The sequence below is a fragment of the Anopheles arabiensis genome, chromosome 2 (genome assembly GCF_016920715.1).
Source record: "Anopheles arabiensis isolate DONGOLA chromosome 2, AaraD3, whole genome shotgun sequence".
Taxonomy (NCBI): domain Eukaryota; kingdom Metazoa; phylum Arthropoda; class Insecta; order Diptera; family Culicidae; genus Anopheles; species Anopheles arabiensis.
Window position 1 is genome coordinate 99,212 of NC_053517.1, and position 20,279 is coordinate 119,490.

Below are 20,279 nucleotides of genomic sequence, written 5' to 3' on the forward strand. Positions count from 1 at the left end.
TCGAATTCCAAGAAATGCTCTCGAAGCGAGCTACTTTGGTGTTTCAGCCCAAGCAATTTTTCTTCAAAAACATTCGGGACGCTAAACTTTTTCTTTCGTAAATACTATGATATAGATCATCACCATCTTTTCGTTCTTTCTGAATACAATCGGACAAGTCCTTTTTCTTCTAATAGAATTAACATTCTATATTTCGATGAAGCAAAGTTCGTTCCATTAAGCAATGGTAACAACACAACTTTATCATCTTCCATGGTTCAACACCACCAGTTTTCACTGCACTGTCCGTTAAACAATCACTTCACAAAAGAAGCCGGTATTCGTTTTCGCAGTACTGGATTAAACGTGTTCAGGCGCGACTGGGCTCATAACCTATTGAGCGTATTGAGCGAGCGCAGTGAAACACAACCGTTGCTGTCGATTGCCAATGCTCAACTGAGGTTTTTATTCTAGATTCTAGTTCAAAGTATTTACAAGTGTACAGTTATATATGTGAATATATTAAGCACGGTTTCTACGTATTGAATTGATACTTCAACAGATCCAATGCGATTTTATCGGATGAACCGTTTTCGAACCCAAATAAACAATGTAAACATTTGACGGCCAAATGAAACTCTGATGCCTTTCTGAACATCGTTGAATCCCAACCAAGGACTGTGTAGGAACGAGGTCAAGTATTAGTCAAATTCAGTTTGACTATCTTGGATGTTTTTTGACAGCAGATAACCCTGGCAAACACATCAAACCCTGAAACCATTATTATTAAAAGGGGCATCAATACATTTGGTAAAACATCCAATAACCAATTTACCACTTTTATCACAATTAAAATTTGAATCGTAAAGGGCCCTTAGATGTCGAACTGATTGTAACGAACTTTTGGCTACTTGTCAAATCGTTTTATATTACTTGACCTCGTTCCTACACAGTCCTAGATCCCAACCAAGGTCTGTTGAATGAAACAAATGGTCATATGTGTTCAAATTAAAGGAGAGACACGTCTGTTCCGTTCGGAGTTCAGATCAAGACTGGCTTAATTATATTTTAGTTCTATTTATATATACAGGAAATTGATAATTCCAACAATATGCACAGTCACTCTTATAAGATCCTCATTTTAAGTGGTAGCGTATGGTTCGTATGGTACACTGCTCCTTGCTTGTTGGCTGAACGGTTTCAATAATTGTTGCCTATATATCAGATTTTGCAAAGGAAATGTTTTGTTGGAATTCAGTAAAGTTCAGGTCAGCGTTTTAATCAAAGATTTGGCCGTCACTTAAGTTTATTGGCTTCTTTCTTCGTGCCACGCCTGAGTAAACCCACATACCATTTTTGCGAGATACCGTGGATATTTCTGCACTCCAAGGCATACTAGATTTTGTTACGAAACAAACTGTCGAATTGTGGGCCAATGGCTGGTATTCAGCTGTACCGGCGAACTCGTTCGACGAGAAACATTCGTCGCTCATGAGTGTACCACTAGGTTGGCCTGTACAAAATTTATACGGTTTTCTAATTTTTGATCTAAAGGGCTATGATATGAGTGAAAATGAACGTCGCGGCGAACGTTCCCAGGAACGAACGAGTTCGCCGGTACGGCTGATTATTGAATCTGTTCGTAGTGGGAACGTACGGCGCTCACATGAAATTCTAGGGATGGCAACACCCTAAGTGACATCTTAGAGTAGATTTTTTCGTTTTTCGAGCTGCTGGAAGCTTAAATTTAGCTTAAAGAGCTAGCGATATCATCGACTTTAAGCTTGTTTTAACAGTTGAAACGTCAGAGTGAAGCATTTTTTTCTGGTGCCATTTGCTACCGGTCCAAAACAAAACACGCGTACTCTTCAATCCGTATCAAACAAAAAGTTTATTATAAAACACGCTTTCACGTTGTTTTTTTGGTCCGTGCTTTTCCTCGCTATTCTGATACTCCTGAAAAGATCTTTATTTCTTCTTACTCAGTGTTTTGGTTGTTGAACACCGAGGACGAAACTGTAAGCTTCTTGTTTGTCCGGCTTCTACCGAAGTTCTGGCATAAACATCAACGCTTCACCACATCGTTGTTCACTTACACACCCATGTTTTCAAACGTTTATGTGAGGCAATGGGATAAGTAGAGCTGTTCACGAGGAGTTTAACCTAAAAATGTTGAACAGTAGTCACCTGGGACATTTCTTGCGCTCGGTCCTACAACGCCGCGGTGAATAATTGTAGCAACGATCTAGTACGTTAGGAAAATAAGTGTCGGGACGTACGACGCCGCTACGAACGGATCAATAGTAATACCCAAGATCTATTAAGGGGAACAGGTCGACGCAAAGTCCGTTGCTAGGTTGCCATTTTCAGCTCGCTTTTGACAGTTTCATGAAAAAGTGTTTACAAACAAACGGCTAATAGTTAACGCGGAAAAATGGACAAATTTACTATTAGGAAGATTATATTGGTTAAATTTCTTGCGGTCAATCACTTCTGGAGAATAAAGGAGAAGTAATTGCACTTTTCTCTGTATTCAGAAACATGAATAACCTTTTTAATTGTTTTCAATTCCATGACCACGAATCGCTACCGTTTGCAACGGTCCTGCTGGAAGAACGAAAGTTTAACGGACATGAAACAGCACATTACATGTTCCAACTGGGCAACAGAAGTCCTATTTACTTTCATTTAAACACTGAGAGTAAAATAAAACATCGAATCGGCACACACAAGTACAATTTGCATACCGTCTTCTGCTTATAATCCGGCGACGAATGATAAAAGAGATCCTTGGATTGTATCAGCCATGTAATATTCTAACTGGATTCTAACTTTTGTATTATTCTAATAGAAAATGAGTGCAAAATGTTGAACAAAACTCTTATTCACTCCATAGCAACATCCATCGCTAAACATAAACAATATTCACTTTAACTGTCAAAATTTTCCCATGGCTTTCTGTCAATTTGCTCTAAGCGCTTCGACCTGTTCTCTTTCAAAGTCCTTGAGTAATACCAGCCAATGTATTGGTGAGGAACAAAGTGAGTGTATATATCAGGGGGATTATTTTCTATTTTGAGTTAATAATTTACTACATGCGTTTACAAACCATTAATTTGGAGTCATTACAATTTTATTCATCATTAAAACACAATTTTGACATTTAAACCATTTTGCAGTTGTTTGGGTATACTTGGGATCAATATGTATATAATTTGGTTACTTATTGCAAACATGAAAACCACTTCGACCATCAACCTTATAATGATCATTATAGTAAAAATCAGTACAAAATATTGTTGAATTTGGACGGCAAATAATTTTATATTTCTTTTGTGGCTGTGATATGAATAAGTTATGTAAACTACTTTATACCGAATAGTTTTTCAGTGTCCATACTCCATGTTCTGTTGCCATACAAACCATCACTGATATGAACTTATTGTCCTACATAGCGAACAGATTTCATCTGTACTCCCTGGCATTGATCTAGCATAATGCCCCTGCTAGACACACCAAAAAGTCATCATAATGAAAAACCTTACTCATGAAATATAAAGCATTGTAACGTTTCTTTTTTCGGTCGACTGATTTCGATCGGCGCAGCGAAATCCAAACGAAATTGCTGTTAGTTTGCTTTTGCAGTACAAACCAACAATTTATTATATATATATTACTTATGTTTTCCAATTATTGTTATTAAAATTGAAGGAAACAAAATTCGATTGGTTTTGGTCACGATTAATTTTGTTTATAAGCGTTATTTTTCGGTTGTCAAAACTTTACGTTACTGTAGTTTATTTTTGGTGTGTCTAGCAGTGGCCTGACACTCAACATGATATGCATTGTACATCACTTTACACTGAGACAGGCAAGGGATTTTTGGATACTTCATCAATAGAAAGTGTAGTAGATAATTCACCATTAAAAGCGCAATCCAATGCTGTTGTAGTAGAGTTATCCATGCGATCTACAAAACATCCTTCTTTATAAGACATTTTGGTAAGACTCGAAACACCGTCGCTAGGAATGTTACTGATGTGGGATATTTCCTCGTAATTGGGATTTGATATAGAAAGATGTCCATATCTACCTCCATCGCCATCCTTCAGACTGCGATACGTCCCACGGCGCGACTTATTAGTTTTAGGAGCTGAGTAGAGTTTCAAAACTTTACAGTTACAAGATACGAGCAATGCTATCACGAGACCCTGAAAATGTAATCAAATTTGTGGTTTGATTAAAAGGGAAAGAATGGGTTAGTAATGCGTTAAGTAGGCAAAACTTGGTCGATAATTAAAATAAATTACAATAATAACAGTCATGCAATATTTTTCAAATTAGAGTTTTTTTATCGTATTGAAAAGATACCTCAAATAGCAATATTTATTTTATTAGCGCCAACAAAGTATTGAATTGCGACCATACAGTAATATGTTTTTGTTATATGAACTCTAGAAACAAAATCAAATGTATATGAATATAAATAACAAAAACACATTTGAACATATAATTATTTAATTAAATTTCAATGGGCTCTACGGGTTCTACGATTTCAACCAAATATCTACGTTTTAAAAACTATATTATTCCTCACCTGTATTCCCTGTGCAATGCTGTAAACAGACCAAAGCTCCATAATATTTCCAATAGAAGCAATAGCACCAAGTGCTACAACGGTTGATAGGACAACCAAGATCTAAAATATAAATACGGTATATATATCGTAGACTCGTAGTATAATATAATACATAATATACGTAAAATAATTACGTAGGATTGAGGTCTTAGGTGTATATGAACGATATTTTGTACACATTTTGGTATGCTAGGAGAATGACTCGTCAGAATTAAATGAAGAAAAACGAAAAGAGCACCAAAATAAGTAGAAATAGTTGCAAACCCAGCATACTATGCATCGACCTGTATATCCACTCCTGTCATTTTGTTTTCAATTTTATATAGCACGGCTGTCAAATTGGTAGGGACAATCCCACCTATATAATATACCCACTTCGAATTTCTATTCGCTGGCACCAATCGAACACGAGTCTAATATAAGAGCGTTTCAACATACACCGAGACTGCAGGTGAGAGATGCATGTGAGAGTATTGACAACCGGTTCCTCACTTCGGTGTGTGTAGAAGCTCCGTAGAGCGCCGAGTGACATTTGGAATTATGTTGAAAAAATCGATTTTAATCGCTAAAATGGTTGTCTGTCCTTCAATGTCGTGTTCGATTGGCTGGCTTACACAGAATATCAAGTAGCTTATTTATTTACCTTAAAAAATAATCCTATTTGTAAACCTCGCTTTTTAATTAACTTATTTTTTGTGCGGGAATCAATTTGTAGAGCAGCAGCAATTTTTATGGCTCCCTCTCCTTGACACGCAAGATAGAACCCTGAGAAAAGTAAAACGATAGCTGGCATTAAGAACCCCCAAACATATGCCGATCCTTCCATTAACCTGTTTAAATAGAGAAAAAATGAGTAAAATTACGTAAATGAATGAGAAAACTAGTTCATCAATCCTCTAACTTTTGTATTGTTAAAATGATATGATGACAGCATATCATATATTTGTATTTTGTATTGTTTGTATTGTTAAAATGATTTATTGTCTACAATACAACATAAAATATAAATTAGTACAATTATAAAACATAAACACAGAATAACAGATACTTCCTCGAAAGGGGTTAATACGGCCAGGCCGTAATAATAAAATAAAAACAAACAAACAATAAGTCGGAAGTAACATTAGCGGAATGAATGAATGAAACTCTTCTCGCTACACCTAATCGGAAACAACATTAGCGAAATGTAATACTGTTGTGGGCAGCCGTGCGTTTCGACTCCTGGCTTGCCACGAGGATGACAGTGTACACACACGCGCACTATCGCACACACTAAGCGCGCAAGACCTAGTGTGTGCCGAGCACCGGGCATAGAGTGCATTAAGGTCGATCGAGCAGGAGCTCTTGGCAGGGGCGCTTGGTGCGGCTGTTGCACGGCCCGTACTTATCGTTTGAATGTTCATTGTACTTTTATGTTTATTTATTACTGTACGTTTTATTAGTGTTGTAAATAAAGTATTGAGTATAAACAGGCAGTTCATAACACTAATTCTTCATGATATCAGATTGCGCATATATTTGAAGATTGCGCAGATCTGTCAAACGGCTTGATTTGATATATTTATCGGTAACAAAAAAATATATCTGTCGGACATACTAAGGCATTATGGGCCTAAGTAAACAATGTTAAGGTGCTATTGAACATTGTTCACCTATAAGTAAAAATCTGACGGCCAAATGAAATTCTGATGCCTTTCTAAACATAGTTCAATCGAAACTAAACATTTATTTATTTAAACATTAACATACGTTTATATTACCTGGTTCGTTTGTTTGCTGTTCATTTTGTTGCAATTAAATTGATTGAAACTACAAGCATTATCCGATATACGCTATCGTACGGGACCGATCGCAATAGCGTATTTCGAGTTTTCGCGTATAGCGGATTCCTATGGAAAAATAGCTTACACTACCGGTTCAAGGGTTGAAAAATATCGCCACAGAGTTTTGCATTATAGTTTTTTGTTATAAAACAGGTATCTTTTGCACAAATTTAGTGCAAAATGCATTAAGAACATCAAGGAAATTTAAAAAGAGCATACATATTTCAAAGAATTAAAATATTTGCAAAAAACACATGGAGCTTAGAGTCAAATTTAGAGTCATCGCGTACTGCGAATTCGCGTATATCGAGTATCGCGTACTGCGGATAATTGCTGTAAATTGAAATTGATTTTGTACTTATGTAAAAGTCAGTGAATAATGTTGAAGGTCTCTCTCTCTGTCTCTCTCTCTCTTTCTCTCTCTCTCCCTCTCTCTCTCTCTCTCTCTCTCTCCTGCTCACGATAGAGCACGTCGATGTGACATGGCATGGTAAAAAATCATTCTCCATGATGCTGGGCCATTGGCTGGCTCCGACAGGTCTCGTTTCACCTGATCCAGCTATCGAGTTCACTATGCTTTCCTGCGCCTTATGCAGAACAGAAGGTCTGAGTCTCCGGCAAGCAGATACTTCGTCTTGGTCGCATTGATTCTCAATCCAATTCTTCAGTCGCAGTCAGATTCAGAAGCAGTCGCGTTTGAGTCGGGTGTATACCTCACACACCGTCGCTGTTGTCCTGTCAATGATGTCGATGACATACGCGAAGCAAAGAAATTGGAGATATCGGTAGAGGCGCGCTTCGAATAACACCTTCCTGGGCGTTGTTAATGAGCAGACAGGTAAGTCCGTTACCTTGCCTCAGACCTCTGTGAGATTTGAACGATGCCGATGTCAAGTTCAGTACTCTCTGTTGAGTTAAGCTTAATATAAGGATTAAATTCCAACAAACGCAGTGGTTCCGTTCTGGTTGACGGTCTATGCTCAACTAAATAGTTCATTTACTGTCCGATGAAGATATTTATATTAAGATATTTATTGTTGTAGACACCTTGGGAACTGAGCGCAGCACCGCTGCTCAACTCTGTCGCCACTTGCCAAGGGCTTGTTTCGTACAGTGCGTGTCTTACAAATGCGTATATTTTATATACTTTTAATTTGTTAAATAAATAAGAAATAAGTACCTAGTAATGTTTGCAATCCATAAAAGTGGCGACGAGTAAAAAGGAAAAAGACTTTGGTACTGAAAAAGTGAAAAGTAATACGTGTGCAAAATTCCGTCAACGCGTAAACGGTGCCGAAAGGACACGAGTCCGGAAGATATCGAGATGGACGAGGAGCCGCGAAGACGAAACAGCATGGAGGAAACTAGGGCAACTATCATTGGTGAAGCCTTCAGTAAAAGCAAAAACTTCCTCTAACAAAGAACTGAAGCTTTTTGGTGAATTTTCATCAACTGTATTCATGAATAATATCACAAAGCCAGCTCCTTCTATTAGGCGCAGATCTAGTGGATCTTTTCGAGCTTGGTTCCGTTCCAATGAATACGTTTTGTGCAACAATTTCAATTCACACGCATATCCCTGAGAAACTGCAGAAAAGTCTTCCCGAGGTTGTTAATGGCACAGGGTTCTGCACGAAAGCGCAGATCAGATTGTAGCTTAAGGCAAATAGTCGAGCCGTTTTCCGTCGAGGAGGCCTTCAACAAATTCCACTATAACCTTAGAGCTGAAATCATTGTAGCCACAGATGCCTCCTCCGTCGGACTGGGTGCAACAATAAGTCACAAATTTAAGGACGGGTCAACAAAAGAGGTTCAACACGCGTCCCGTGCATTGACAAATGCCGAAGCAGCATATAACCAAATAGACCGCTAGGGATTGACTTTACGGTGACGCGTTTTCGTGAAATGCTGTACGGTAGACATTTCCGGCTCCAAAATGGCCTTCCATCGTGAACCATACAAGTCAGGCTAATCAGCTACAAGGTTCCTGAGAGTACCATGTGCCTGTTAAAAAGCTTCATAGTTCCGCAAAGTACCATCTATCTCTTAATCAGCCACAAAGTACGACATCGGAACGATTGTTCGTTAAACAGTCCCAAATCAGCTATAAAGTACGAGCTGGCTATTTGGCTATTGTTTTCAGCCGGAAGCTCTTTCCCGAGCGCTGTTGCGTACCCCTCTGCCACATCAGCACATCAGGTTGAGCCTTGAGAGTTGAGAGTTTCTGGTGTAGTTTTGTTGTTGAAGGTATCGAGATAAATTATTGGCATATAAATCGTAACTAATTTCGTAAATGACAGAAACAAAAGTCTAAACTCCATACAACAAACGGATCAAGTTGGGGTATAACTTGTTTTGTAACGATTGAACGAAGTTCAGATAGGCATCAGTATTTCAGTTAGACGTCAAATGTTTAGTTATAGTTGAAAAAAAAGTTCAAAAGCAACTTAACATTTTTTATATGGGCTCGAAAACGGTGTATAATCTTTAAAATCTATGCGCAATTCCGCCTGCTGTCAAATCTAAGGCTTCAATCAAAACAACCAATGTAAATCAAACAAGCCCGTTAGGACCATATCACCCATATTAATGAATCAGGAGGATCAGTTAAATTCGTTTAAATTTAATTAATATTTCCATCATTAAAATTTATTAATGAATTTATGCAATATATTTGCAGATTCTTATTTTATAATGAATTGAATGAATAAAATGTTAAATATGATATGAATGTTTACAGTAACATATTATTATAAAAAATATTTAAATCGCATTATTCAGTTTATATTGATTTGCTAAAAAAATATTTAATGAACCTATCGGTGAACTATATGGATTTTAGCCGTTGACATTTTTCACGGTGAAATATTTTTCCTAAAAGACAGAACATTCGGAGAATGAAACGGTAAATTTCTAATTTTCGCCCGATAGAAATGGTAAACATAAACCGCTTCAACAATATGACATGCATTTCGCTCCACTCAGAATTTCACGCTTTGCTCGCGGTCAAAAATAATGTTCAACGGGGAATCATAAGGAAACGCATTAAATTCATTTTTTGAGCTTGTATTGCAGACTCAATAGCTGGTGAATTAAATACCCTTTGTTTTGCTGTACGATGAGTAATATTCCGATTAATATTCAATGAAATATATCCGAAAAACAAAATTTCACGTTCATGTTCACGCAAGGTCTGAAGCGGCGTTTAGATTGCGCATCGTTTATTTAAATACGTTTATAAAATACGTTTACCATTGATCTCAACACCATTGATTTCGATGTTAATATTTTCCACGGCCATGGTCTAAATGTCATTAATAGACTTTTTTTGGCGGCCTGCAAGCAGTGTGCGTCATAGAAGCACCAGCATTAGCTACATATTGAAGAAAATGTTTAAACATCTGGTAAACATCTGTAAACATTTTTCACGATTCTAGTCAGTTTTTTTGTATGGCGTTTGACAGTTGGAGGCTGAAATCATGTAAACACTCCATACAAAACCGCACACAAAACTAGCCTGCAATTTTCAGTCTAGATAATTCTAGCCTCAAAGCTAGAATTAGATTCAAGTACCTGCTCGAAAAATGGCAAAACACGGTGTTGTTTACATTTACCCCAAGGTGTATTAAAAAGATCACGTGGTCTAATCTAGAATCAAAGTGTATGTAGTCCAGGTGATCTCATAGCATGTTTTTATAATCAAATTTGAATATCACTTTTTGACAGGATGGGTGAAACTTTTGTTCAAACAAGCTTTCTGGAGGCTTGACGAATACACAAAACACTCTTAAAATCTTCATTCAGTAACAGAAGCGATAAAAATCAGCCTTCTAAATTCATACTTCTTATTCTTCTTCTTCTTCTTTGACACAACAACACAACCACTGTCGGTCAAGGTCTGCCTGTACCCACCAGTAAAGTGAGCTTGGCTTTCAATGACTTATTGTTACCATAGCAGGATAGTCAAGTCCTACGTATGGGGGCACGGTCTATTCGGGACTTGAACCCATGACGGACATGTTGTTACGTCGTACGAGTTGACGACTGTACCACCAGACCGGCCCAAATTCATTCGCATTGTGATATGCCCACCTTCATATTATACTCACTTAGATAGCTGCTCGAAAACTGCTATACAATGCTGACAGCTGACAGGCTGAAATTTCAGCCTACTAACTTAAAATGGAAAGGGCTCCAATATTCGAATTTTATCACATCGAAGTAGATAATGTTGACATCGAATTAAAATAGGTTGAGAATATTATGAGAATATATGAGAATATACATTAGTAAGCCGTGGAAAATATTGACAACGAAATCGAAGATGTTGAGATCAATGGCAAACGTTATTTATTCAATTGAAAGACCCTGTATAAGGTGAGAGGAAACAGTGTGCTGTCAAAAGTAGAGCAATATGATTAAAAATATTATTATATTACTTTTTTTTAAATTATCAGCATTCTTTATACCACATGCAAATGTATGTAATGCTATAATTGACTAATGGACCGAAACAAAAATAAGAAGTTAAAAAGACATCAAAACGTCGTTCGATAATCCGCACTCGGTCAAGTGCGGATCACCGAGCGTGAACTGTATGGCAAGAACCTTTTATATGATGATCAGAAAATAATCCAAGAATACATTTTGATCATTGGTATACATTTTTAAAACAATTTATCCTTGTTGATAAATAATGCTTAAATAAAGAGTGCCCATTTTGTCCCGTTTTCCGCTACTCCGAAATCTTGTAGCGAATAAATAAAATTAAATATTTTTTATATATCAACATTTATACGCGCTTTAATTGTTCCCTCCTGAACAAAAATAAATAAGTAAAAGAGTTTCTCTTACCAGCAGTGATTTTCTCCATTCAATTCTTGCACTATTTGGGAAAAAATTTGTAAGTGTGTATAACCGCTGATTCTAATGTCTCTTTCTTTATATTTAAAGGCAGCTGCAACTCCAAGCATTATCAAAGGATACCCCCATGATACGAGACTAAAAAGTATATTAGAGTAAAAAGCAATTTGTTGTGAGTAATCTCTTACTCTGTCTTCTATTTTTCATACAAACCTATAGTTAATCAATGTTTTACCCATTGTTGATTCTCGACTTGGGCAGAGATTGGTGTTTGAGCGAAATAAAACAAAAGCGTGATGACAACAACAACAAATCCAGCAGAGTGATGCCAATTTCATGAAGAGCAATGCCAGCGACAGTGACAAACATAGTTCCGGGTCCTACAGAAGGAAAACATATTCTTAGGCTCTGAGTATTTATCAAGCTGTATGAGGAGTACGAAAAGGAAGAGGAATTGTATCATGTATGATCCAGGAGGATGATCAGCAATGGCACTTTAGCAGAGTACTGCAGATAATTATCACGGGAATAACAACGACGTAAATTGATTAGAGTATTTTATACAACATAAAACTCCTATCGAGTGAAGGAAATCAAAGGGAGAGGTTATTCGTGTTAACCAAGGCACTCATAGACTTGCCCTTACTTTATATGTTTAATACGTTGAACACATATTCTACTAGTTATCCGTGTATGTTAACGATTATAACGTTTGATAACAAAAGTACCTACTAAAACCTTTTTGACTAAAACATGACCAATATTCACTTCAGATGAGTCCATTTGTTCCACGGGTCTCAGGAGGCTTGTCGGCCATGTGGAATATTTTTAACAGACAGTATTTCCCCGAGTTACGCGACATTCTTCTACTTAATAGAGTTGGTAGGTTGAGGCCTCCTATATCATCCGCTTTTAGAACGTACAATCAGAGGTTTGACTACCAGTTTTTGGAGGGGAAACTCTCGACACACAAGTTACGCGAATTTGTAGTTTATTATGTGTCAAATTGATACTCCAACAATTGCCCAATTCAAAATAAATTACAGTTTTGATAAAAGTTTGAAATCGCTAAATACATAAAATTAATCAAATTTTCTACACGAATTGTATGAAATATAGTCGTTGCCGCTAAGTTTTGACTCTAACTCACCTATTTTTGTCTCAAAGACACCAATTTTCGACAGCATGTCGCAATTTTCGCATCGAAGGCATCAATTTTTGACAGTGCGGATCAATTTTTGTCTCAAAGGTATAAATTTTTGACTGTGAGTCTATCGCTTTATTTATAATATTTAACGCATTTTCTGACACTGTGTGTTTCAAAATTATCGAAATGAGTTAAGTAGTGAATAATTTCACTGATATAATTTAAAATATAACAATTGTTATACCTATTTTGTAAGTTTTAATGGAGAGAAAAAATTGGCATGTATTTGTAAGTGTAAAAACGGCTCTATAATTTATTGAATTTCATTTAAAAAAAATGAAAATAAACGGTTTTTGTATTTTTTTGTGATTAAATAACATCACTTTGATAGTATACCCACTTTGATAGCTGCTTGAATACTGAGTGCAACCAGCTGATAGATATGATAGAGATGCAACCAGCTGATAGATTGAAACTTCAGCCAACGAATTTAAAAGGGAAAGAGGCCCAATAACAGATTAATAGCAGACCACGACTATAATAGAAATTATTAACTACACAAAATTAAGCTCACGGACACAGGGACCTTTGCAATTTGCAACCTAGAGGACACAGCAAGCCATAGAATCTTCACATGCCATTAATACAATATGGAACAAAGACTAATCGGAAATCAAAGATGGAAATTTTAGGCTTGGAAGGCGCAAGACAAAACAAAAATTAGAAAAGTGATTAAATTTATAAAATCCAATCGAATATCTATCTGAAACGATGCACTCAAGCTCTGTGACTCAAATACATAGACGAAGTACTTTACTCAACAACATAAATAGACAACCTAAACAAAACTTCATGGATCAAATCACAACATAGAGAAATAGGAAATAAGATCTTTGATGCCGTCTAATCTAGCAGAGGTTGTGTTCTTACCAACACAATAACGGACTAATACCGAAGGGCCCAGGAAGCCGTCAATCGACCTCTAGAAACGAAAGAAGAAGAAGAAGGATAATCTTACCTGTACACCTCCAACTCCAATAACAAAGAGTAACTGACTCATAAACAATGAAGCTAGAAGGCTTAATAGAGTTGTTCCTGCCAAAGATTTTAAATCTGAAAATAAACTGTAAACATTGACCTTAAATTAATTGAGGAAGCGTTAACCTTCTGGCCGCAAATACATGACGCGCTTTTCCGCACCCGTGGAAACGCGTATAACAATCGAGCTATAGGAGACAAATGAACTGAGGAACTGTTTTACTGCGTCCAGGGAAACACGCGTCGTGTATTTGCCTAACATTAGATTTTGTTTTTGTTTTTTGTTTTGTTTTGTTTTTTAGCACAACAACTTTTGATGGTCAAGGCTAGTCTATACTACTAGAGGGCTTGGCTATCAGTGAGGGCGGTGGCAACGCTCATCGGATGCGATTTTATCGGACGAGATTTATATGGGATTTGACAGATAACGTTGGACGTGCGATTTCGTCGTCCGACGTTATCTGTCAAATCCCATATAAAAATTTGACAGGCCGTCCGATAAAATCGCATGCGAAAAAGCGTTGCCACCGCCCTGAGTTATTGAATACTCTTGGGAGGATAGTCAGTTCTATATAACATGTAATTGTGCTACAGTTAAAATTAATGAATAAAATAGTCTAAAAATGATTTAAAATAAGGTGTTTGGGTGGCATCGCGAATCGTAACGATCAACGTGTATATACAGGCCGTCTCCGAAATACACGGTCTTAGGCTTATTAGACGATGGAAAGTTCTGTCATGCTTGTTTGATATTTTTTCGTCATTTCCGTGTGTATATCGTAGGCTGAAATTTCAACCCATCAGTAGTTTGCATTGTACAGCAGTTTTCGAGCAGCTATCAAAGTGGATATTATATACAAGTGGGCCTATCCCAAGACGTTTGTGTTTAGAAGGCTGATTTTTATCGCTTCTGCTTCTGAATGAAGATTTTAAGAGTGTTTTGTGTATTCGTCAAGATACTAGAAAGCCTGTTTGAGCAAAGGATTTCATCCATCCTGTCAAAAAGCGAAAAAAGTGAATAAAAACGTCTAATGACATTTGTCATGACATGACAAACTAATGACATATGTCTGGATTGTTATACGCGTTTCGGCACCCGTGAAAACATGCGTCGTGTATTTTTGGTGTAATAAGACATGAGAATGTTTCTGTGAGTTTTCGCATTTTCACTTATTTTTTTTTTAATTTATTGAGCTTTATTATAAGCAATCAAGAAATGTTTATCTCTCACATCGTTTTCATCAAACACCAACAGAAAATTCAAATACTTCTATTGACTTTGACGGAAAAATCCTCTCCAGAGCTAATTGGAAATGAGCTTGTCGAATTCCGATTTCCAGACATAAGATTGCGACATGATAGAAAAATACCAAAGGAAGGTGACAGTACGTTATAGGAGCGTTAATATTTTATCGGTAGTTTTCGGTAGGAGTTTCAATTTGTATTACCTGCACGTCCAATTTCATCGCATTTCGAGAAGAATAGACACGGGCCTTAGTGGCCATTGTTGAACTTTTGGTTCTGGTCGCTAGTGATTTCCATATTTCATATGGAATTTACTGCATTACATCATTTGGGAAATGGTTTAATGACTTTCCGGTGAGTATTATGAGAAAATATGTCATTTTTGGTGGGATAATTGAAAAATCGTTAGTTTTGGAGAGGTCATTTGTGAATCGGTAGGCATATCAAAACTCGGTAGGAATACTAATAAATCGATATTTCTGATCACTGTGCATACCGTTCTGTCACACTCTCAATACAAATAGAAACGGTACGGTACGCTAACCAGAAGGTGTAGAGGCCCAATAAGAGGTTCCGTGTTTCTCGTGGAATGCGCCTACACCTGTAATAAAAACGTTGAGTTATCCAAAACATTTGTTCTAAAATCGGGGAAAACTTTTGAAAAAATTTATAATAAGTAATTTATAATTTATGATGGTTATAGGGTAATCTAATAGGGCGAAATTACGCGCCCGTAAAATTTCGGTTCGTGTATTTTCCGCCCAAGCCTACTACGATTGTTAATTTGACGATGAAATACTATAATCGACCAGTAGTCAACTTTTTAACAGTTGTTTATTTTGACGATTTTCATTCGCGATGCCACCCATTGTTAACGCACATTAAGTTAACGAAGATAATAACATAAATAATTTCAAATCCTTACCTGTATGTAATAAAAGCAAATGCTAGTCCAACTAAACTAACAGAGCTACCAAGGACTACTCCTAAAGCAATTAAACCTCCTTGTGAGCCCCATGCAGTGCTTAGTGATCCGTATGATATGTTCGCTGATGGTGGAAATCCATGGATATGTCCCGTGTAGAGAGTTTCCATTACTGTTTCTAGGACAAACAAACATTTATTGTGAAGGTTACAACGATTATACTAGACAAAATAACGAAAACTTCGAACAATAACAACTCTTCTTCTTTTACTTAGCGTAACGACCTACGCAAACATGCAGGCCTGTACAAGCTTTCGAGATATAGTACCACGTATGCAGATAGTCAGTCTTTGCAAGAGAGGAGGGGGGTTCATTCTAGACTTGAACCCACGACGATCATGTTCTTAAGTCGTACGAGTTGACGACTATACCATTCGAAACAGCGTTCGGTCAAAAGTAGTGCAATCTGATTAAAAAGTTTAATATACAGTCTGTTCCCAAGTTACACGGTGTAGGGATTGAGATAGGACAGGGAAATAATAATAAAAAAAAAAATAAAAAAAAGGAAGCAAGTGATGAACTAATATATCAGTTGAATGAGAAGGAGTAATATTGATAGGAACGGTTAATAATAATATTCAAAACAAAAATTGAATTACCCTTGCAAGAAAATATTTAATCAAGCAATTTGCTTGAAAGGGCGAAAGAGCGTCAAGCGCAAAACAGGCCGGGCGAAACTGGAAAGTAAAGGAAGTTGGGGAAGACGGACGTCAGTCTTGTGGTTGATCAATTGAAGCAAGGTTGTGGGGAGGTTTAAAGCGAGGAAATAAAGAAAAAAAGTTTGATAAAAGTAAAAAAATAGATAAAAGTGAAGAAAAATGTCCATCGATCACGACACACGGTTCTCGACTTACGCGGATTTGGAGATACGCGGTTTTCTAAATTTGACAGATCAAATGTCAAATCAGCACAATTTGCAGAAGAATTTTCGGCACAAATCATATCAAATTATTGATAAAGTGTATAAAAGTACCAAATTAAATAAAAAACTCTGAGTAATCAATAGTATTTTAGTCAAAAAACGTGAAATTCGACTTTTGCGGTTATTCGAGTTACGCGGATTCGTCGGGAACGCAGAAACCGCGTAACTCGGGAACAGACTGTATTTCTATTTTTTTTAATTATTAGCTTTTTAGTACCACATGAAAATGTATGTAATGCAATAATTGACCGCCACAATTGATTTTAGCACCTGGTCTCTTATATAGGGTTTTCCAATTGAATAAATTACGTTTGCCATTGATCTCAACATCTTTGATTCGATATCAAAATTTTCCACGGCTTACTGATGCATGCATCCATATTCTCATCCCATTTTCATTCGATGTCAACATTGTCTGCTTCGATTTGATAAAATTGAAATGCGGATTTTTTTGTACTCACATTATTGCTAAGCTTAGCAACAGTAATGCTTTTACATTTTGTAAATTGGACACTTTTTTTACAAAAGTTATAGCCGTTTTTCAAAACCTCTTCCATGTACCAATTGTTGTGCTATGTGTTCCAAATGTTGTGCTAGCTGTGTACCAATTGCTGAGCTAGTACAAAAAATACGCTAGAATTGTTTAACCGTAGAGTTGGCAAGCAAATTTACACACGAAAGGTAAATAACCCGTGTATTAGACACGTTTTGACGTAAAGATTTAACGGTTTGAATAGGTAAACTATGCTTTTTATCTTTTAATGCCGTAAGCAAGTAATGTAGACCATTTATTCTCTTCCATTTCATTTATTAATAAAGTTTTTTTTCTCGTTTTATGATAAAACTAATGGTCTATATGAAATTGTAAATCGCTTGAGTTTGACTCGAAAACAAGCACAATACGAAAAGAAGAAGAAGAAGAGAAATGTCATTCTCCGTACAAAATATATGGAATATCTGGGTATGCTGGTTACCAACATACGTGTTATACGGACGTCACACGAAGCGTAAACTTTGGCGTAAACTGGATTTCAGCCATACAACCCTGAAATCTTTTGACAAGAAGTTTACGCTCTCCCATACAAATCAAGCGTAAACTTTTTGAGTTTACGCCTCGTGTGACGTCCGTATTACAGTTTAAAATAAATCAAAATAAAATATTTACAGCGTATTGAAAATTGCAATTTATGCACAAATCGTAAATTAAAAGTTGGGGGGCTACGGAAAATTTCAAGTGAATAAAAGCAATTAATTAAAATTCTAGTAGTTTAAAATTGAAAAAATACCCGGGTATCCGGTTGCCAATTTTAACCGCGAGGCCACATGAGGTGAAATATACAGCGAAATGAACTATTTGACAGGCGAAATATCTGACGGATAAAGCATCACAGCAACCAGCTGATGTGCAATGTAAACAAATAACGTGCACAAAATCGTATTTAAATCCATTAAAAAACTTCATTATCGAGTACTTCGTCAATTTTCATTCAACATTTTATAATTTCTTCCAATTAGGGAAGGTTCTGCTTAAGAAGATATTATTTTTAATAGAATTTCGAAAGCGGATGTTGTGTCTCATCCAATCCTTTAGCTGTACCTGTCAGATATTTTACCTGTCGAATAGTTCATTTCGCTGTATATTTCACCTCATGTAGCCGCGCGGTAAGGTTAATCCAACAAAATGGTTTTTCAACGCTAAGGTAAATGTTTTTCACAAATAACAAAATTTTGATAATGTTGTGGGCAGCCGTGCGTGCCGACCCCTGGACTTGCCATGGCAGTTGCGCTGCCACCGGTCAACGTCCAGGGGACGACAGTGGGTAAACGCACACTGTGGCACACACTAAGCGCACAAGGCTTAGTGTGTGCCAAGCGCTGAGCAGAGTGTGCACGAAGGCCGATCGAGCAGGAGCTCTCGGCAGGGGCGCTCGGCGCGGCCGGCGCGCGGCCGAGTATTTAAATGTGTATTGTGCTTGTGAGAAATATTTATATTGTGTACTATTTATATGTAGTGTTTAATAAAGTACCTGATAAGCCAAAGACACAACAGATAACTAGATGTTGAAAAAAACAATAATGTATTAAAAATATGGATTAGAACGACAATTTTGTACAATTTTCCATGTGAAATGACACGACTGTTTTTTTTTATCTATTTTTTAGCTATTGGTAAAACAGGAAAATGAAATATTTTATTTAATGAAAAAGTATCTATTGATCGCTCATTAATCGCTTTTAAAAAGAGCCCTCTTACATAATGTAATTCTTATTCTAAATGGCCAGAAATATAAATTATATCTAATATATTTAATTCATTTATATATATTTTCAATATTTTATATTTTCTACTCATTGGAAATGCTACTCCTATTTTAAGCTTTAAGGTTGTCAACGAACTTCCAACTTTCAGACTATTTTTCATAACCATAGTGCAACAGTGAAAAATATTAAACCTGGTTTTTCTTATAATTTAAAAATTTAATCTCGTTTATATCGATTAATCTTAAAACAATAAACCTTTTTTCATCGCAATTTATAATATTTGTTTATTAATCTAATGTATACAGGTCGGTCACGTGGATGACAAAACTGTTATAAGAATGCTGCTTGGGAATATATTAAGGAATGTAACGCTTTTTCAATGAAACGTAGAGGGCTGAGCCTTACTTTTACCAATTAATCGAATTAAATCATGTAATTATGTACTTCAATTAAAATGTAATATTTTTTTATTTTTTTAATTTATTTAATTTATATAGAAAATGCGTTCTCACACGGCATTTTCTGCTAGAAAATATCAGTCAACACACACATTTTCACTGATGTTGGGGAAATCTAACAGCCTGCGGCGAATTTTTTTCGAGCAATCCAAGCTATCCTTCTTTGTCAATCCAACACAACAAAAATATTTGCTAAATAAATCGTGTTTTTAACATATTTTTTATCATCCTCAATCCCGATGTGCTCTAACGATTGTATAACGTGCAATTCTTATAACAAGAAGCTTTGTTTTACGAAATATTTTGTTAAATTAATATAATTGTATCCAGCGAAGATTCGTGGTGTGTGAACGTCAAAACATTGGCGAATCTTTTTCGAGATTCGCGAAGAAATATATGGTTTGTGAGAACGTACTAAATATGTTTTACAAAATTGTCTCGATTTAGAAAATCATCAACATGATTGTCTATTCCACAAAAAAAGAAAAAAATACGATGTATTAAAATGAAATGAAATAATGAAATTTAAAAATGAAGTAAAATATAGTGTGTTATATGTTGCTGTTTACAGTTTACATTACCTGTCTTCCTTTGAAATCGATATTCCCTAATGCACTTTTTTTTTAATTTCCACAATACATATGCATCAATGGTTTGACACGAATCAGTTTTGTATAAAACGCTATAAATTCGTTCCAGATGTTTTTTTTTTTGTTTTGGTAGGTCATAAAATTACAACGTCCCAATAATTTCTTACATGCATGATTTTGGAGAACAACCAGCATCACATTCGTCACGTAATTCGTCGATGTTTCAAATCATTAACACAAAACCTACACAGAACAGAATATTTCCATTTCTGCGGCCATGAACAAGCACATATAGCACAATAAAGATGCTTTTGTTTCAGTCAATTCC

The 20,279-nt window shown here is 36.2% G+C and overlaps 1 protein-coding gene across 4 annotated transcripts; it reads right to left on the reverse strand.

The window, feature by feature from the left end:
• Positions 1-3,079: 3,079 nt before the first annotated feature.
• LOC120904872 (adhesion G protein-coupled receptor L1-like) lies at positions 3,080-20,233 on the reverse strand. 4 transcript variants are annotated; one of them, XM_040315325.1, is made up of 10 exons: positions 20,119-20,233; positions 19,943-19,976; positions 18,669-18,695; positions 15,660-15,831; positions 13,470-13,575; positions 11,518-11,684; positions 11,296-11,442; positions 5,262-5,448; positions 4,577-4,678; positions 3,080-4,190 (listed from the first exon to the last, which is right to left on the reverse strand). In XM_040315325.1, the coding sequence occupies exons 1-10, from the start codon at positions 20,122-20,124 to the stop codon at positions 3,837-3,839; spliced, it is 1,302 nt and encodes a 433-aa protein (XP_040171259.1). In that variant the 5' UTR covers positions 20,125-20,233; the 3' UTR covers positions 3,080-3,836. The 4 variants fall into 4 exon arrangements, with proteins under 4 accessions (XP_040171259.1, XP_040171248.1, XP_040171274.1 ...); XM_040315314.1 differs by having other exon boundaries at positions 15,660-15,837; XM_040315340.1 differs by lacking the exon at positions 18,669-18,695.
• Positions 20,234-20,279: the final 46 nt, after the last annotated feature.